This window comes from Ylistrum balloti, unplaced genomic scaffold (assembly GCF_031769215.1).
Source record: "Ylistrum balloti isolate Yb309-2 unplaced genomic scaffold, AGI_CSIRO_Ybal_v1 Utg371136, whole genome shotgun sequence".
Lineage (NCBI taxonomy): Eukaryota > Metazoa > Mollusca > Bivalvia > Pectinida > Pectinidae > Ylistrum > Ylistrum balloti.
Genome location: NW_026782623.1, coordinates 153,065 through 175,003, shown reverse-complemented (window position 1 = coordinate 175,003; position 21,939 = coordinate 153,065). Strand labels below are relative to the sequence as shown.

General features: G+C 36.7%; 2 protein-coding genes across 2 annotated transcripts in view; both read left to right on the top strand.

Moving 5' to 3' along the window:
• The first annotated feature begins 4,109 nt into the window (after positions 1-4,109).
• Positions 4,110-7,658, top strand: LOC132561002 (myc protein-like). Its single transcript, XM_060225719.1, has 3 exons — positions 4,110-4,196; positions 4,835-5,337; positions 5,469-7,658. Exons 2-3 carry the CDS (start codon positions 4,836-4,838, stop codon positions 6,149-6,151), a joined length of 1,185 nt encoding a protein of 394 aa, XP_060081702.1. The 5' UTR covers positions 4,110-4,196; position 4,835; the 3' UTR covers positions 6,152-7,658.
• A 2,835-nt stretch (positions 7,659-10,493) lies between these two features.
• The window catches only part of LOC132561006 (tRNA dimethylallyltransferase-like), a 32,746-nt gene continuing 21,300 nt past the window's right edge, over positions 10,494-21,939 (top strand). The window contains exons 1-3 of the mRNA XM_060225724.1: positions 10,494-10,619; positions 11,762-11,902; positions 12,273-12,371. Of these exons, the coding sequence (XP_060081707.1) occupies positions 10,494-10,619; positions 11,762-11,902; positions 12,273-12,371 (366 nt within the window). The remainder of the gene's footprint in view (positions 10,620-11,761; positions 11,903-12,272; positions 12,372-21,939) is intronic.

The following is a 21,939-nucleotide window of genomic DNA, read 5'->3' as shown; positions in this document are numbered from 1 at the left end:
TAATGGACTTATGGGGGCAGGGGGGACGAGGAGGGGAGATGTAGAGGACTGATGGGTAGGAAGGGGCGATGTGATGGACTTATGGGGGCAGGGAGGGACGAGGAGGGGAGATGTAAAGGACTGATGGGTAGGAAGGGGGCAATGTGATGGACTGATGAGGGTAGGGAGGGGCGAGGAGGGGAGATGTAGAGTCCTGGTGGGTAGGGAGGGGACGATGTGATGAACTGATGGGGGCAGGGAGGGACGAGGAGAGGAGATGTAGAGGACTGATGGGACGATGTGATGGCCGTCCCTCCCTACCCCATCAGGCTATCACATCACCTCCCACGTCCCTTATTCCCCACTAGTCCATCATATTGTTCCTCCATTCCTCTTCACTCCATCACCGCGTCCATCATATCACTCCTTGTTTTCCCCATTCCGCCTACACTGTCCCCAATCCCGATATGTTTTTCCCACAGTTATGTTTATATCCTAACATGTTTCATTGATAAAACCAAACTCTCGCTCAGAGAACTCCCGCTGATAATCCCAATGTGTCTACAACTACATTTCAAATTTGTTATTTTTCTGCAAGCAAGTTTTTTTTTCTTTTATGGTGTTGGCTATGGCATTCAAAATGTATAAAGTTACTATTGAAGTAGGTTTTCAACGGGTGATATCATAGAAACGCTTAATGCATGCAGTTAAATTCACTAAGCGTTGTAATGATACTGTAAATTGATGATTATTTATTGTAATAAGCGTCGTTAATATTATTTGATTTAATCACCGTCAACTGATAATTTTTGAACTGTTTTAAGAACATACCAAAATGGATAATATTCTCACTTGTTCCATTTAACATATCTGCTAGAAATCTTCAATAGTTTCTGATTTTTTATTCCTTTTTTTTTAAACAGATTTCTAGTACATGTATACGACGAGGGAGCTGTATGCTATAATCGTCGTATAGAAACTGTTGAAAGCGCCTGAAATCTAAATATGAAAATGTTGTTTACCTAATTTTGTACCGTGTTCAATCGAAGTCCGTTATAGCAATATTGTTTGGGCCATTTATACCATGAACAGGCGGCGAATATATAATGATAAGTCAAAAATTTGATCCCGGTGTAGGGCGATATATTCCCGGTTATATGAATATAAATGTATTTACTGGTTGGTCAAAACTGATACATATAGTCAAAAATATAAGTGTATTTATTGAAGGGTCAAAACTTTGATCCCGGTGTAGGGCGATATATTCCCGGTTATATGAATATAAATGTATTTACTGGTTGGTCAAAACTTTGATCTCGTGGGACATATAGGGTGATCTATTCCCGGGCCAGGTACATGGATATAAGTGTATTTATTGAAGGGTCAAAACTTTGATCCCGGTGTAGGGCGATATATTCCCGGTTATATGAATATAAATGTATTTACTGGTTGGTCAAAACTTTGATCTCGTGGGACATATAGGGTGATCTATTCCCGGGCCAGGTACATGGATATAAGTGTATTTATTGAAGGGTCAAAACTTTGGTCCCGGGGTACGGATAGGGCGATATGTCTTTACTGATAGGCCAAAACTTTGGTCCCGGGGTACGGATAGGGCGATATATTCCCGGGCACATGAATAGGAGAGTACAAACTGATAGGTCAAAATTTTCATCCCAAGGTACGGATAGGGCGATATCATCCCCGGGCACAGGAATAGGAGAGTACATAACGATAGGTCAAAACTTCGAACCTAGGGCATGGATAAGGATAACAACATACTGCGAAGTTACGAGAAGCTTGATACAACCCAGGTGTACAGATAATACAAGAGGTACAAATAGTATAGGCTTCCGGAATGCATCCCTGCGATATGATGAAGCAATACATAACGGGTACATCATAGAACAGTACATCGGTCCAGGGTACAGGATACTTGAATGGACAATACATCAATCCCGGAGGTACGGATAGGGAAATGTATCCCTGTCATATGTCCAGGGGTACCGGTACATGGGACTACGGGTACCAAAATCACATCCGGTCGGATCATATGTCGGGTTGACTACTTTTAGATTATACCCTGTATAGGCTAGTCATAATTATCAGGTATAAATGTACTCTTGACACTACACAACGTACTTAGAATAGACAGGAAACGCTGTATATGAATCATTTATAGACAGCATACCTAACAGACTAACTGTTGATTACAGGTAGCAATTATTTCTACAACGTAATGTTTTAACAGTGATGCTTGCAGAACATATTTATATGGTTAAAAACAACTACACGAAGAAGCTATAGGGACATGGGCACCGAGGTGTACTCAGTATACAGCACGTGCAGTGCGGTTTTCACGAGACCTTACCGCAGTGTCATTCATACACGTGCATCGACCAAGTGACGTCTGTACAGGTATATCACTGACTTGAGTTTATGACTCGATATGTGAAAAGACCCCTACCCCCCCCCCCCCCAAAAAAAAAAAAATCGATTTTGTGTGATACTGGATGAAAAGAGTGAGTAGTTGGCAGTACTCCAGCGGCAGTATTCATTGGTGTCCCGAATTTACTAATGTCACCTCGGTGTAGACGGTCGTGTTTTTGTTTTGGTTGTGTCGTGTTTATTTCCGTGAAACAGCTGGTGTTCGTCGTAATACAAACACGAATTTGTCCTACAGAACCCAAAAGAATCTTACCGGGGTGATAATCAAACTGTTAACATACCAACAGGTTCGTTCAAATTCACACACCTGTCGGCGCTCGCGCCAATGAAATCCTCTATCGAATAAACACCTGTATTAAAATAGCATCGCATTGCAGCGCTATGATAATTGCTCCGTCGATTTTACTCCCGTACCTGTGTATTCTTTGTGTATTGTCGACATTGGTCGGACAGGTGTATGTAAAAATATTTGGCAATATGCCACTATTGTATGCGAGTTTTTATGACATATATACGAAGAAGATACCCGTTTCTCTCGCGTGCCGACTCGTGGATGGCTTGCTTCTGTCTAGAAAAAGGATTCGATTCGAAAGTTATTTTAAACTGTCCAAAAGAATTGTATTGTATTATATTCTGCTTGAAGTATACGATTTTGTGTATTGGACAATAAAAATGAAATTTGAATTAGAACCAGTCATTCCGAAAACTCCAATGCTGACAAGAAATGACATTTCTTATCAAAAGTCTAGAGTATGATCATATTTCATTTTTTTTTTTTTTTTCATTTCTTTTATTTATTATGACTTAAGACAAAACGTCCATGTGCACAATGACATAAATATTGAGCTTGATTACAAAATGTGTGTAAGCAGATCAGACATCAATATTATGTTCAGTTCTAAGTATACGATATAATCTACCAAAATTCTGTCACAAGTTTCGGTGGAAATAATGACTGTTCTCAATTTGTTGTATCCAATATCTATCTGTCTGTGACGGCCAACCATATTGTGATGAATAATTCTCTTTGTACCTTGAAAGTGACATTAAATTAATAAATCTGGCAGTAAACGTTCCGTAGAATAAATAAATTGATCTGCAATCGTCTTTGTGAAAACGCCGACTTCGTGTATCAGTATATGTGTATACCTTAATTTTAAATTTGTTCTGTATCCGTGATAGGCAATGATAGTAAACTAAATTAGCTACATGGCTGCTTTCCCGATGATCACCTCTTGTAGTGGCCTTTTCTACTCTGTATAAACTGTTTACTGGATCGTAGTACTACCGGTCGCCTAGATTTCATTCATATTCTAATATCAACTTTTTACTGGTCGCAACAGTCCGACATCTACCTGATTGACGTACTCAGAGTAGTAAATCTCACAAGCTCCACCCACCGCGTTTCCCGCCGTTGCCTGCTCACCACTTTTATCGTAGAAATATAGTTCTTTTAAAATGTTTATCGTACTAATTCATTTTTTTACTGTCGGTACTGTCATGAATTGGAATTATTAAACATAATAGTATGCAGTATTTATATGATAGAATTTTGATAGAAAATTGAAACAACATCAATATGCGTAAGTTTGACCTTGGACGGTAGACGCCATGCGTATGAATATAATTATGCATAATGTAATCCGCCGTCGTTTATGAAGAGGTCGAACTTGTAGTTGGAGGGCAGACTAGCGAAGTTGTGTCAGTAGTGCAGTCGCAAATTTGATTTTTGACAGTTTTCTTATATGGAATTTATTTCAAACAAGAAGGTACGTGTTCCATTATAAAGAAATACGTCATATGTAATACACGTGATTACAACATAATTATCATTTTCGGTGTCTTTGGTAACCATGTGGGATCTGTTCACGGGTGCTCATAGCCGGACTGAACTGTCAAAACCATGTTTGATATATTTTCTAGTGAAATAGTGTTTAACAACTCTTGACACCATATGTTATTTTTGACTTATATCGTATTGAGATATATGACATACGTTTGTTTGATTGAAGATGTGTACTTTCCCGTAATATCGATAAAATTCATCTTGCCGGTTCCGGTATGTCAGCCCATGCCTGTGCAACGTGGATATCTTGAAACGTTGCCAAGTTCCAACAGTATCCACCTCAGTTTGGTCATTCCACAATACAATTGTATAAATACCATGTCATACAATACTAATATTTGTGCTTAATCGTCAAACACTTTGATTTGTAAGATGTAACTTAAGTTTAATTCAAAATTTGTTATATTGAAAGGCGAGACTGTCGAAAGACACTAGTGGGCGGGGCCAACAGTTATCTGGCGAAGGTCTAGGTTCAACGAAACTATATATAGCATTTGGGTCGATACCAAAATCTTGCTTTGTATTCTTGAAACTATAACGTTTCTTTTTTATTAATCACAGGATGGTTGTACGGACTTCAAAAGGACACTCTCATCAGATGGAGAACGAGATGCACAAATGCCAGACTTGCGACAATGGCACAACACTCTGTATAAATATATGGAATAAATTTGATCTTGGACCACCAACACCTCCAGGTTCGCCACCGCATGAAACAATGCCTGATTTTCCAGAACTAGATGGACTTAACTTTAATGATGATGTTGAGTTCTTTGACAACAGAGAGGAAGATGTGCTCGCCACAATGAAACACATATTTGCTGAGGGCACACCTTTGAATTTGCAATCCAAATTGATCCAGGATTGTATGTGGTCAGGGAATTTAGCCAAGGGATATGTTGAACAGAAATCGAACTGTAATTCATCATTGGATACAAATACTGTTGCAGATTGTGTAGACCCAACATCAGTTTTTCCCTACCCAATGCATAACATCACTGACAAATATATGACAGAGACCAGGGTAGACAACCTACAAGGCCTTGAGACCCCTTCTGATTCAGGTAGGAATTTAAATTTCATTATCATTACTATTGCTTTAAAAATGAATGAAATTCTTGAAAATTGATATTTTACACATATTTGAACTTTAATGTATATTTATTTAAATATGAACTGTTCTCTTATTTTACAGAAGAAGAAATTGACGTTGTAACAGTCAGGGATCAGATGAATGAAGACTTTGAACCATCACACATCAGAAAGTCCACAACAATACCAGCCAGGTGTATAAAAACTGAACGCGAGGATAATGACTATGGGGGTGCTGTGAAATCCCCTTTGAAAAGTTCAATTACATTGAAAGTGAAAGTAGACTGTCCTACAGATGTGCACAACTACAGCCTTCCACATTCACACTCATTGAAACGTGTGCGTTCCAGTCCAGTGTCACCATCAAACTCTATATCATCTTCTAAACGGATTAAACGTGAATTAAGTGTTCCAGAATTTCAAAAAACTCTCTGTCAAAAGCTCTCTCGGGCAGGAACACATAGTGGCTGTAGTAGTTCTTGTTCCAGTAGAAGCAGCTCAGACTCTGAGGAGTGTTGTGAGGGGGGTAAACGGACTCAACATAATGTGTTGGAAAGGAAAAGAAGAAATGACTTGAAATATAGTTTCTTCACACTCCGTGACAGTGTACCAGAACTTTCTCAGCAGGAAAGAGCTCCAAAAGTGTTAATATTGAAAAAGGCTGCTGATCATATACACAGACTCAATCATGAAAGCTTAAGATTGGAAAAAGAAACAGACTTGCTTCGTGCTAAACATGATCAGTTGAGAAGAACTTTGAACAAACTTCAAGTTAGGGATTTTTAATGTGTGATACTAAATGGCAATTTGTGGTTATATCTGTGTGGTATTGAAATATATACTGACAGGGAATTGTGTTCATTATCCAGGGATGTGTTCAATATATTTTATATCTGTGTGATCAGCTGTCACTATATATCACTTATATAAACTATCATGTGCTGTGTTATTTTGCATACCGTGTTATATATCTCAAGTTAGCTTCTGAAAGTGTTTTTTTTCTAGTAATGTGTGAATTGTAGAGCTCTATATAAAGCTGACCTTAGACAAGTAATTTAACCATAGCAGTATATATACCTCTCAAGATCTTGTGTTTTATCACAAGAAATACAAATGATCCTAGAATTGACAGTTGTTTACTTGTTAATTTATTTTCCTCGACATTTACGGGTGATCCAAGATAACTAAAGAGCCTATAATCATTGGGGCAAGAAGAATATGACATAGAAATCATCTCGAAATGTACAGTTAAATTTGATAACGAGGGTTTACAGCAGGTTTGATGACAATTGTTCAAGTCGATTCTTCCACTGTTTGTGCAGTTTGTCGTTGGGAGGTATTTTATAATGGTAGTTATTTTGTTGGAACAATTTGTCCTTCATTGATTTGTTTACATTTATATATATCTATTGCAATATGTTACCGAGTATACTGAGTTTTATAAGAGTTTTCACATTTTTGATTATTTTAGTTGGTCTGTTGGGTATTTCCAAGGTAGCACAGAAAGTTCTACTGCCTAACTAAGGTTTCATAATTCATTATTGTTATAAATAGCATAAAATCCATGATGTGAAGTCACAATGATGGTCCCTATCGAAAGTTTGGTGGTTGGAAGGTGTTAATCTTTTTTTGTGTGTGTTGTTTGAGCTAGCTAGTAACTTCAGTAGAATCAAGCTTTCAATGTTAAATTGATGACATCTAAAATTTAGAATTTTCTACTTGGTTCTGTGATTGCTCAAATAATTTCATTGTAACAATATCTTGGTCAAGGTATTCATTTCACGACCAGTGTTTCCTTCTAATCCACAGTGTTCAAATCTTGACATCAAACTATTGCATCAGAGAAAAAAAATACCCACTTTTGCATTCGAAATTTGTCATTGAAATTGCTGGGCATTAATGTACATTGATTTGACATTTGAAAAAATGACCACTAACTGCCAATTTGACTAACTGATTGCATTTTATATTTTTTACTGTTTTATATGAAACTCTTTAGTATTGAAGAGTAAATGGGTTTATACTGTTAGTTAGCTTTGCTATTTGTTATAGAAACAACATTGGTTAAACCTATTGTTTCTTGCACCTTTTGTTCTAAGAAGTGATTGTTTTGTTGTCTGTTGTAAATATACACAATCATGAATGATGGAAAACCTTTAAAATTTGTGTTTTTTCGTGTGTGCAGGGGATCTGCATATATATATATATATGTGTACTTGAAATATAAAAAATGCACTTAATTAACTGGTAAATATTACCTTCAATGAAATTAAAAACTAAAGATTAACTTGTACATACGTGTTTTATCGTCATTTCAATCGTGGAATTCTCTAGAAGATGAACAGAAATACAAGCTAAATAGGAAGGAGGTCGGAGGCAATACACCAGACTTGAGGAATGTAGGTCACGCCTGTGCTATGTTATGACATTTTGGCGGGAAAACGTGTATGACTAACCTTTCGTGTGTTACTATATATGTGTGGTATTCTGCGAAAGCGAGCAGACCACAACAGATGTATCTGGTGACTGGATTTAAGTCTGCCTTCAAAGTATATGTCATTCACAAGAAGTATATTCACCTAACAAATAGCGGCTAATAAACCCGTTCAATAAAGACATGGTAATGATATACAATATTTTATTACACTAGCAAATATGGTGATGCGTTTACGTCTGATGCTACCGGTTGTTCCATAACAGATTCACCGCCAAACATGGTTCGTCACAAGCATAGTCAATGAAAAGATTTGCACTAATACTGAAGTTCAACAATAAAGTTAAACGTTTCGTTGACATTACATGAAGAAGGGAGTCTGAATGTCTATACAGGGTTTCACACGCAAAATGACACTGAAACTTAATAAATAGCCAAGTAAAAGGAATATTTGTAGATAACACCGTTTTGATTCAAAACCATATTTAACCTGGGACATAGTCGGCATCACAGTTGATCAGAGACGTGTTTGTCGTTATGTACACGGCTGTCATAATACATAAACTCCGCTGAATGGGGAATCACTGCGGCACTGAAAGTTCAACCATTGCATATGTTGAACGGACTTTCAATACCATACGAGGCGACATTTAAACTCAACAGCGTTAACTTTTTATTTTAATTTGCATGTTTATCGATTAGATTCGTCAAAGTGCTTTTATTTATACTTCCTATGACGAACCCATTAACTAGACTGCGTAGTTACCCATCTACATAGCCAAGACACATTCTTCCATTTTAAGACCATAAAGTTTTCGTTGTAATGTAGGAGTTCTTTGTAATACAAGAATCAATCTTGACACTGATTAAAACAACAACACTATGAAAACCAAACAACAAATCCGTGGGCTTGCCGGACAAACGGACCAAATGGAAGCCAAGTCACGTATCGATACATACTAAGGACACTTTACTATGACTCGGATGTTACTCAGAAAGCCAGACAACAGCCTTTTCTTATCAACAAATCAATCTTCTGCTTGTAATAGGAGACCATGACACTGTATTGAAAATGTGAAGAAAATTGCAAAATCAACGTCTTAAGATATTCTTTAACCACGAGAAGACGATAACTGCTCCGATTTTACTCGAGAAAAAAAATGGTAGAGCTATTAAATAGTTCTGGTTGAAATCGGAATTTTATCAAAGTTGAACCTTACATAGACAAACAAACTCCGGAACAATAGGTCCATATCTTAGAGTGACAGCACGAGGTATTGTCCACTAGGACAACTCCATTAAATTCTATCGCGTTTTGATGGAAATTTTACAGAGAATGCATGCCTTCGGATCGCTGTAAGAACTTATTCCAAACCTAAAATAGTAATTCGTTCTGGCGTTTAATGAGAGGTCTAAATATCTTAATATAGGTATGGGAAATGTTTTTATATATATCTATTTTAAGATTTCTGGATAAGACGAAGTGTGTTATATATAGTTCCACAATATTGTCTCCCGGAGATGCACAGTGGACAATAGGTATTTCGCTTAGGTTATTCGGCTCACAAGTCAAAAGATTTCTCTCCGATAGGCATCCGATGGAATATGAATTTTATATCTGAATGAATTTGAATTTATGAAAAGAGTGTAAGGTGGGTTTTTTTTCTACAGTTGTTGACACAGGTAGGGCTCCGCGGCATCGATTGTGTAATCCTGTGCATATGGCCACTCCTATTCTACAAGTGCACGTGACCGCTCACGGGTGGGCATATATACCCCGGATATCTCTTACACATTCTGCACATTTTATCTCTTCAATTACCTTGTTTTTATCGATGAATGATTTAAAACAGCGACTGCATATATAGCAACGGAAAAGTGACACCTCTGACTTGTGAGAATTGATCAAGTCGATACCCCGGGTGTTATCTAATAAGATAGTGCACGGGATATCATCCTTCGTTCGATTGATGGATTGCATATGACAGTGTAGATAACTTTTGTTTTTCCCCTATGAACTCTGTTAGTGAACTCTGTCACGCATAAGGTGACAAGCTTGAGAAAATCAAAACATAAAATTACAACAAAAGATCCACAATGCCGTTACGAATGAAAGAATTCTTATCCTAACATGGTTAATTCAACGAAACACCTTTCAGCAAGTAAGCATACTTCTTTTGATGGAGTACATAATATAAATCTAGAGTACACCAATTTTTAAATAATTCATAGAAGACAGATCGAAATCTACCAAGAGTTTTTTTTTTCAAAAGATTTTATTTTAATAATTTACTCACCTGACGCCACACGAAAACGTGTGTAATATGAGGTCATATCTGGGTCGTATAATGCATTCTAACATAGGTGTTTAGACAATAATCGATTACGGATATAGTATATAGATTAGACGTTCGATCTTTGCTTAAAAGGGTGCTCAATGCGTATGAATCTAGTATACATCCCTCTTTGAACTGAAGTACACAATAACTTAATGTTAATTGTTTATGTGATTTAGGTACATAGAAGAATACAAACTGGAAGTATTCATCGGGTGTCTTATAATCAATTTATGATATTTTTCTTTTTCGCGAATCGAATTTCAGATCCAGAAAGAGTTCGGCAGAAACGTGTTAGCTGTCAAATTACCACAGTTCGGCAGAAACTTATACTATAGGTGGCGTTGTTATAAACAAGATGGCAGCCTCCATGCGATTGCCAGTAGTGGTTGTTTTGGGATCAACCGGGACAGGGAAATCGAAGCTGGCACTTGAGTTAGGGAAAATTTTCAAAGGAGAAATCATTAGCGCCGATTCTATGCAGGTTACTGATATTTTTTAAGGGTTGACGATGAAATATATTTCCAGTTTCACCTCAGGTACTATCCTTAAATGACTACACGTGTACACAGATAATGGGTGTGTATCACCCATGTGGTGTTGTTGACAAATGAGGTTAGTACCTGCTGCAGCATATAACAGCAGGACGGGGAGACTGTCTTTATCTGTTTAAATCTGAAGCAAAAAGATTTTTGTCAGCAAGCTTTTTGCCATCGTCCTTCAAAACATATCTTCACAATATAAGCGATTTTAGACAGCCGAATAATTTCAAATTGAACTTTCGAATTTTCATGGCGAATGATTTCTATCACTTTCTGGTGTATGACACCAGTTTTCCACTGAATTAGGCTAATACAATTTTGCATTGTTCTGTTCTGTGGTTGGGAAATATCTCTACCCTTTACCCTTGTGTAGGAGTTTAGCGGGTCAACACAAGCTAATTATTTATAATCAGTCAAACTCTTACACTCAGGTATTCTTATCCACAGAACAGACTCAAATTTGATTATTTTTCTTGCATACTTCAAAAACAAGTAGCAAATCGTAGATTTTTGTGAAACCTGTACTTTGTGCCATCATGAATAACCCATGTAGTTGCTTGATGAACACTGAAAAAAATAGTCTAAGTTCCAATTGAACAGTTGGCGTTACTTAGCTATTGTACTGGAGGATGTAGATTTACTCACAGTATATATATATATTGTTGATATGGATATAGAGGCTTCAGCCTGCATCCATTATCTTTCATAATAAATCCTAATAAATGTAATGAGCATGAAAATTGCAATCAATTTTCAACACAGTTACATTACATAAAGTAATGATACTACCATGTTGTGAGTAGTAACATAGGATGTGCTAGTTGTTTTATTCCATTCCTAGCAACCATTGTATCACCCAGTGAAGTATGTAAGAATATTGTCTGTCTCCATTTCTGGATTTTGATCACCTTCAGAGACAAACAAAATTATATTCCTTAAAATCTCATGACTTCAATATTGAATATTCCATAGAAAAAAATGCTGACACTGGAAATCATAATGTCAGGGTTGCAGATTTGATTTTGGTAAACAAAGTGTATATGAGGAACTGTTATTTTACATGTGTAGTATTATGATTTTTCAGGTCTATAAGGGGTTGGATATCAGCACAAACAAAGTGACTGCAGAGGAGTTAAGACAATGTCCTCATCACATGATTGATTTCCTCAGCCCCCTGACCAGGAACTATACAGTGACAGATTACAGGGATGCCACTCTGCCTATTGTATCCCTTTATCAAGACTTAGTTATATAGAATAATTATATGGAATAGAATTCACTAATTGTTGTCTGTGAGGATCTATTTCTATACAATAACACTTCTTCAAAACTTCAACTTTTTTTTGGTGACACCATTTGGTACCAGGATCAGGGTACCTCTCTTATTTTCACTAGAAAACACACTGTTACATTGACTGTCAATTGTTCTTGAGTTGATATATATTTCTAAGAAATAAAGAAATGTGTACATCAGGCTGAGATCATCTTAACTTGGTAGATTAAGGAATATAGATTGTCAGTAGCACAGGAGAAATTTTGCATTGTTTCAATGGTCATAACCCATTCACAGTTATTGCCTTGACATCTGGAATCAGATCGACCGCCTACTGAAGCAGGAAAAACTTCCAATTATAGTGGGAGGCACAAGCTACTATATTGAGTCTCTCTTGTGGAACTTCATCATTACCAAACAGGTAAATCTTACTTGAATATCTAAAAAGAGGTGATTTTACTGTCACCAGGCAGGTAAAAATGTATGTAACTTGTGATTCTACTGTAAACAGTCACAAGACAGGTAAATCTGTATACAATAGTGATTTACTGTAAACAGTCACAAGACAGGTAAATCTGTATATAATAAGTGATTTTCCTGTAAACTGTCACAAGACAGGTAAATCTGTATACAATAAGTGATTTTACTGTAAACTGTTACCAGACAGGTAAATCTGTATACAATAAGTGATTTTACTGTAAACTGTCACAAGACAGGTAAATCTGTATACAATAAGTGATTTTACTGTAAAATGTCACAAGACAGGTAAATCTGTATATAATAAGTGATTTTCCTGTAAACAGTCACAAGACAGGTAAATCTGTATACAATAAGTGATTTTACTGTAAACTGTTACCAGACAGGTAAATCTGTATACAATAAGTGATTTTACTGTAAACTGTCACAAGACCGGTAAATCTGTATACAATAAGTGATTTTACTGTAAACTGTCACAAGACAGGTAAATCTGTATACAATAAGTGATTTTACTGTAAACTGTCACAAGACCGGTAAATCTGTATACAATAAGTGATTTTACTGTAAACTGTCACAAGACAGGTAAATCTGTATACAATAAGTGATTTTACTGTAAACTGTCACAAGACAGGTAAATCTGTATACAATAAGTGATTTTACTGTAAACTGTTACCAGACAGGTAAATCTGTATACAATAAGTGATTTTACTGTAAACTGTCACAAGACAGGTAAATCTGTATACAATAAGTGATTTTACTGTAAACAGTCACAAGACAGGTAAATCTGTATACAATAAGTGATTTTACTGTAAACTGTTACCAGTCAAGTAGACCTTATTCTGCATACAGAACAGTGTATCCAAACCATCACTTCATCACAGAACAGTGTATCTAAACCATCACTACATCACAGAACAATGTATCTAAACCATCACTACATCACAGAACAATGTATATAAACCATCACTACATCACAGAACAATGTATCTAAACCATCACTACATCACAGAACAATGTATCTAAACCATCACTACATCACAGAACAATGTATCTAAACCATCACTTCATCACAGAACAATGTATTAATAATTTTGGTGATGGTGTACAGAGTGACTAAAGAAGGTGTGGGCCAGTACTTGACCTTTAATGCCAGTTTCCTATATAAAGCTGATATAATATCACAATATAGATATATTTCAATCACTTGAAAACACTTAGGATCCACTTTCATATGGGGAGTTTCTGGACTATCTGTGCTCTACAATGTAGAACAATTTATGTCAGAGTAACTGACAGTAAAAGTAGAATCAGATATTACATTAGATACATGTATATTATGTTCCTGACAATGTAATATCATAAGATCTGTGAGGTTTTGAAGATATTTTGGAGTTAGATGAAAAAATCAGAGAAAATACTTTATATTGTTAACTCGTATGAACCTATACCAGTAAGTCATTAGGACCTCAGGAACTTCTACGAAGGTCATTATAATCAGGAGTCTCTGAAGCTATTTGTAAGGTCATCAGGGCCTGTACAACAGGTTTTGGGTTACCTAAGCCAAAGGCTCTTCATCAGCTCTTGTCTTCACCTGTTGACCATCATTGTGCATTGTCTGTCATCCTTTATGTGTCATCTGTTAACCTTTCATGTTTCCAGCTTCTTCTCAAGAATTTCTGGGCCGATTCCTACCAAATGTGGTCACTAGCATCAATTAAGGGGCATCAAAATTCCAAAGTTTGTAGTCCCCACTCTCCTCCAGCCCATGGGGTAGGCCCAGAATGGTGCAAAACCTGTTATTTTAGAAAATCTCCTATACTTGGAGACATAATCAAAATATATGGTTGTGATGTCAAAGAGTAGCTTTTGCAAAAATGCAAAATTCATAGTCTTTGGGTGTACTGTTTTGACTCCAGGAGTGGGTCAGTTTTTGAGTGGAGCCAGAATGCTGAAACAGCTTTAAAATTCCATTACATTTGAATCTGTCAACATGTTATACAGGTATTTGCATTGGAAAGTTTTGGGAAATGATGCAAAGATTCTGTTCCCCAAGTTTTAAGTTTCGGGGTCAAAGGCCATCAATACTTGGAAGAAGTAAAACTGCCAATATCCTCCAAAATCTTCAACTTTTGCACAATCCTATGCAATTTAATAGTTGTAGGGAAGGATGTGAAAATAATTTTGGCCTAAGTTTCAAGGCCACAGGGTCAAAGGTCAAGGAGATTTAGAATTAGTAAAACTGCCAATTTTCTCAGAATCATTAACCTTGGGATATAGGCACATACATATGAAGTATTATTTTTAATGTTGCACAGAACACCATGTCCTTAACCAAGACTTTGTCTGAGTGCCACATGCAGGTTATTTATGGGTTCACCTGTTTAAGTTTAGGAGGAAATTTGACTACACAGAAAAAAAAACCTGTAGCCATTGGGGTTTGAACTTTTCGCTCCTTGAACTCCAGTTACCATCAAGATCCTTTGGGCCTCTTGGTTAGGAAGCTCCAGGTTTATGTTCAGGTATAAAGTACTTAATGTGTTCACTTTAAGATGTATGCTTTGTAGTCAAACATCAGATTTCTTGCCAAACTATATTGAAATGCTTGTTGGGTTAGAAAGTTTATCATAGAACACACCTACAGGAACATTAATTACACTATTTTTGATGTAATATACTTTTTTATTGGTGTTTAAAATGTAAGTTTTTGTTCGTCAGAAAGGAATGATGTAGAGTAACTCTTGCTAATTCAGAATCTACTCTTTGTTAACTGACATCAGAGTAAGGCCATGGGGATATCCTAAAACTGATCGGTATAGCTGACAGATATTTACAATCAAACAACTGACAGAAGAAACAGTGACATAGGTAACAGAAAATTACAGTAAGAACCTAGTCAATGACATGTTGGAGTGAGTGCTCAGATAATGGGGTCACTGACAGACACTGTTGTAGTGCCATCACATTGAAATGTTATATTCTACATGGCAGAAAGCCATACTTTTTAATATTGACAGAACAATTTGATAATGAAGGAAATAGCTACACCAGTAAGAATTGGTTAACAGGTCTTATACTCTTGTGTAATTACTGCATTTTGAAAGAAATGGGGATTTATTGTTGTTAATTCAATAGTGTGGCTTTCAAGACTTCAAAAAAAAAAAAAGAATAAAATGTATTGATATCAATAATTATAGAGCTGGATATTAAAATTGGTTGAAATTTTCAAAACAATGAAATTTTATTTCAACAAATTAAAAATTTTCCATTCTGGATATAAAAGAACATCTTTACACATGTCTCATTGTTTCACAAATGAAAGGTTTTATGATCATGTTAACATACCATGAAATAATAAAACTATTGTTCTTGCGAAAATACAGTATTTTATATTAGAATAAATAAATGAAGACCCTCTACAGTCTTGAAATCTCTAACAGCAACCAAGAAGCCTACTCCTAGAACTGCCCATAGTCTGGTTGATATATATTCTGTTATAAATTTCTTATAAAAACTCCAGGATTGGGGTCAACAGAATCACAATTTCAGTTATATGATAAAAAATTTTGATTTTGCCAAAATTATTGATTTGGATGCATTAGTCACCAACGGTTTTTGTATAGCTTGTACTCCATTTATATCATGAAAACGTATATATGGAGCAGAGCTATGTCTTTCAACTGTAGACAAAATTAGCTCATAAGTTGCACCCTGACTCAAACTTTAGCATCTTTACAACATCAATATTAAAAAACATATAGGACTCTCTATACAGAATTGGAAAAAAAGATATTTTAGCACATCAAAAAAATGAATTTCTAGTCTGAACTGACATAATATGTGTGGCCAACATAAGTGTGACTCTAACCTTACTGGAATTTTCACGTCAAGTGATTAGTTCTCATTGTTAAACACCTTTACAAGGTTGATATGAACTAGCCTAGTGAGCTCCCACAGAGTAGATCTTGTTATCTAACAGGTTTATGTATACCTAACTATTACAAATGTATTTATAATTAAGAATAGACTGAGAGCAGGTGTAATGGGTCAGAAACAGTCTAATTAATGGGAAAACAGTGAATGTTATGTAAAATAAAAGACTAGCTTGATCCTAAACACTTCCTAATTATAGCTTGTGGCTAATTGTGTGACTGTTATATACTTTGATTAGTAGTTAGTAACTCATATTGAAATCATATCCCAACTATTACACAGTATGAAGTGACCTTTGACACAGTAGGTCATGCTCATTACACAGTATGAAGTGACCTTGGACACAGTAGGTCATGGTCATTACACAGTATGACGTGACCTTGGACAAAGTAGGTCGATCGTTATACAGTTGTTAATAGTTTTATTTGTCCTTGACTTCTGATTTATATTTGGCCCTTTGATGTGATGATACAACGTGATTAATTATTATGATTCAGAATGTTCATGAACATAGAACCTTGGATAACTGTCAGAATTACATAATATAAAGACCTTATCAAATGCCAAGAAACTTTCTGAAATCATTTAGAAAAATTATAGACAGATATTATATTACTGCTTGTATATTTTAACATGGTGGTCAAGCTCAACATAAAATTCCATTACAAAGAGAGTTACTCTCTATCAAACACTTGTTGCCCTAGCCATACCTTTCAAATGTTTTCTAGCCATAGTTAGAACAATAAGTATTGCATTTACTAAACATACTGGCACAAAGAATTATCTAAACATACCTGGCAAATGTTGTTTTAGCCACATCTATACTGACAAGTGTTGTTTTAGCCACACCTATACTGACAAGTGTTGTCTTAGCCACGCCTGTACAGACAAGTGTTGTCTTCGCCATAACTATACCAACAAGTGTTGTCTTAGCCATAACTATACTGACAAGTGTTGTCTTAGCCACACCTATACTGACAAGTGTTGTCTTAGCCACACCTATACTGACAAGTGTTGTCTTAGCCACACCTATACTGACAAGTGTTGTCTTAGCCACACCTATAGTGACAAGTGTTGTCCATGTCTGGATGGTAAGGTGATGATGAGTCAAACCAGTACTGAAAGGTTATGTCTTCATCAAAGGTAACACCAACCATTTCCTTATGCTTTGGAGGAAGTAGAACAAATAAAATTTAATTTCCCTTAATAAAAAGTGAAACAAAGTTTTTTTGTAGGATGTTCAAAGTAGTGGTTTATTTAGACATACTGTTTGCTGTGAATTCTCCCAGACTGCTACTTTTCCTCATTAGTTCTCACCCTCCCCACCTGAGATTTGTGTATTAGCTGCCTTTGGAGTGCCTATCGCCTTTGGGTGTCCTAGGGCGTATCTGGCCTCAGACCATTAACATTGCACCCAGGGGAGCTGTGTGGTTCTGGTTGACTGGAAGGCTTGCTGGAAGTGGGAAGCACCTGTTAGGAGCTGTTAATGGATTTATAGCCCAATATAGACTCACATGGCTGGCACTGATTTCCTACTGAAGTGTCTGTCCTGACAACTGGTACAAACACTCTCTCACACTTCCCTTCAGCCAGAGTTACTTCCCTGGCTGATTACTAACCTCAATGTCATACCTATCCTCACCTTACCTTACAGTTTCCAGACTCCCACTTCAATGTCAATGTCAAATATAACGGCGAATGTCAAAGTATCAGTACTTATCTATCATAAGTGTTTCAAATGTTTGTATACAGTTATGCTTTATCAGCACACAAGTTACCAAGCTGTACTATAAAATCAATGTTTTGGTAGGAGTAGTTTTCCAAAATATTTACATATTTTTTCATACTTGATTTCATGGTTAACTCTTGCTCACAAAATCTGTTAGTTATACACAATCCATAACAACTTTTACCTGTTCGTTATTTCTAGTACATATAAATTCATGGGTTCAGAGTACCTACAAATTCAACCAAAATGAACCTCCCACACAAAAATGAACCTCCCACACAAAAATGAACCTCCCGCACAAAAATGAACCTCCCGCACAAAATCGAATGATTATACAGTATTTACTAACAAATTTAGGCAAAATTGATAAATATCCAACAAATGATATGCTTAGTTTATACAAACTCCTTTCAGAATTTGCACTTTAAGGAGAAAGCTGTAATATAGTCGGCTTTCTTGTATTTGCTTTCATACTAAAAGTTCCTAAAGAACACTTCAGAACTTTTCTTCATATCATAGGATAAGTAATAGGGATACGTTGATGTGATCTGAAAATATACAAAGTCTGCTAATAATTCCATCCACATCTGCTGTAGTTTCAACAGAAACAGCCAGTTGTGGCTTCAACAGAAATGGTAAAAACAATATATATTGTTATCCTTTGATAAGCCCACCCCATATTTTCAGTCCAAAGTTGAATGATATTTCATAAAATAAAATTCAAAATAACTTCCAGTGGCTGATTAGAGTTGCCTTTTTCTAGAATATTTAAATGAAATTGAGCTTTATATTTTTTTTTGTCTCTGGGATACATCTGATTCTAACTTTAAGCTAGATGGAGATACACTTGTGTCAGCTAAAAACTGAGCAATTCTTTACAAAAACTTAGGAACTGGTACCCTGTCCAATCATAAATGTATAACAAGGTTTGGCACACCACTTATCTAATTTCATTGTGAACTGAATATGGACACATCAGCAGCCGTTGCAAATTTTCTTACTGCTGTCTTAGAAGGAACAACACAAAAGGTCTTGATGGAATTGGTTGTGTTAGCAACAGGTGTACCATATTTTTGACTTAATTGCATGTTGAAGATGTTAATCATCATTCATCTTGTGTTTTGATGATTAACCTATATTTCTCAGAGACTTTATAGACCGTTACTCAGTCGGCTGTTGGTATAGGATTTTTTTTAAAGGTTTAGTGTCCTTGTAACAGATAAGGTCATGAGGCATAAAACAAAGAAAAAAGTAAAGAAGGAAAAATGTTTTTTTTTTACATTTTCTTCAGGTTGGTAATGTCAGTAATATAGAAATTCTTATAACACAAGCAGTTGAAGATTAGAGTGTGACATTTTGATGACTACACAGTCATCTTCATCAGACAAATGACCAGTATGGGGCGCACTAGCACTGACATATGAGATGGTACAGAATTGATTGAGCAAGGACAGATCTTTCATGATTTTAACAACAGACAGCGGGAAAGCACAGATGTCATTGACACCAACAAAACGAGAACAGAGTCGTGGCTATGCTTGAAGAGAACAAAATATATAAAAAACTTGAAAACAACTCTACTCCAAGGTTCAAACAGCGCCTGGTAGCTATCTTATCAAAACTAAAACAGGAAAATAAGATCACTGAATCGCAATATAGACACCTGTATACCACTGCAGAGAACACACCTAGAATGTACAGACACCTGTATACCACTGCAGAGAACACACCTAGAATGTACAGACACCTGTATACCACTGCAGAGAACACACCTAGAATGTACAGACACCTGTATACCACTGCAGAGAACACACCTAGAATGTACAGACACCTGTATACCACTGCAGAGAACACACCTAGAACACATACCACTGCAGAGAACACACCTAGAATGTACAGACACCTGTATACCACTGCAGAGAACACACCTAGAATGTACAGACACCTGTATACCACTGCAGAGAACACACCTAGAATGTACAGACACCTGTATACCACTGCAGAGAACACACCTAGAATGTACAGACACCTGTATACCACTGCAGAGAACACACCTAGAATGTACAGACACCTGTATACCACTGCAGAGAACACACCTAGAACACACCTGTATAATGTACACACCTAGACACCTGTATACCACTGCAGAGAACACACCTAGAATGTACAGACACCTGTATACCACTGCAGAGAACACACCTAGGATGTACAGACACCTGTATACCACTGCAGAGAACACACCTAGGATGTACAGACACCTGTATACCACTGCAGAGAACACACCTAGGATGTACAGACACCTGTATACCACTGCAGAGAACACACCTAGGATGTACAGACACCTGTATACCACTGCAGAGAACACACCTAGAATGTACAGACACCTGTATACCACTGCAGAGAACACACCTAGAATGTACAGACACCTGTATACCACTGCAGAGAACACACCTAGAATGTACAGACACCTGTATACCACTGCAGAGAACACACCTAGAATGTAAAGACACCTGTATACCACTGCAGAGAACACACCTAGAATGTACAGACACCTGAGATCCACAAAGAAGGTAACCCATTACGGCCTATCGTGGACTATACTGGTTCCATTGGTTACAATGTCTCCAGGTCACTAGCAGACATTCTCGGACTCTTGGTGGGAAAATCTTAACATTATGTCAAAAACTTGAAAGACCTTATAGAAAGAATGTCCACAGTACTTATCCAAAGCCATCAGGAATTCATTTCACACAATGTAGTGTCTCTTTTCACCAACACACCCACTGAAAAGCACTTAGTAACGTTTGTAGCCGCCTAGAGCAAGACTGCTCATGGCAAAAGAACACCAATCTCCATATCCAAGACCTGATGGATTTACAAGAATTTATGCTTACAACATCATACTTTGCCTTCTGAGATACCATCTTAGTAAAGGTTTGGCACAGCTATAGGTAGCCCAGTGCCTCCAATAGTGCCAACTTATTAATAGAACACTTAGAGAAAGATTTGATTGAGCATAACAATACCATAGATTTACCACCAACAGCATCAAATTCACCTGTGAGGAAAAAATCAGTCGCACTTTGCTGTTCCTTGACACCCTCCTAGTAAAGTAAGATGATGGTACTTTCAAAGTATTGGTCTATAGGAAAAAGATGCACACAGACTAATACCTCAAATTCCAATTGCACCACCCCTTACACCAGAAGGTGGGCGTTGTACGAACCTTGCTCAACAGATTTGAAACAATTGTCTGAGAAGAACAAGACAAAAAGCAAGAAAAAAAATCACATCCATAGCACAATGACAACATGTGGATACCCTGATTGGGTAATCTAGACAGTTAACGAATTTTATGCAAGCAAAAAGACAAAGAGATAAAACGCCAAGGAAAAAAACAAAAGAAGAGGACGTTAGTCGTCATCCCTTACATCAAAGGCCTGTCACAGACCATTCAAAGGATTTACCATGGTCATGACATTGCAGCAGCCATGAATCCTTACAAGACACTCTGAAATATCCTAGTTCATCCTAAGTATTGAACACCCAAAGAAGACATTGCAGCACTGCGACATATTATATATATATATATATATACTTCTGAAGGATGTAGAATTCCAAGAAGGCAAAAAATTCACAGTCTCAGATCAATAAATCTGTACTTACAGATCATTCCACACAGCAAAATCATATCATTGACTGGGAAATTGCAAGATAGTTGACAGGGAAAACAACCTTTTCTGGATACGCAGTGGCAGGCTAGTACTTAATAGGGACGAGGGGGGCCAGAGACTCTCGCATATCTATGACCAAATGTTAAACAAGGCGTAGCCGAATTGACTACAGTACTTTG

Bases quoted from the DNA above. Each gene is read 5' to 3' on its own strand.
- LOC132561002 (XM_060225719.1), top strand. From the start codon at position 4,836: ATGGTTGTACGGACTTCAAAAGGACACTCTCATCAGATGGAGAACGAG. The intron at 5,338-5,468 runs GTAGGAATTTAA...CTTATTTTACAG, and splicing joins TGAGACCCCTTCTGATTCAG to AAGAAGAAATTGACGTTGTA.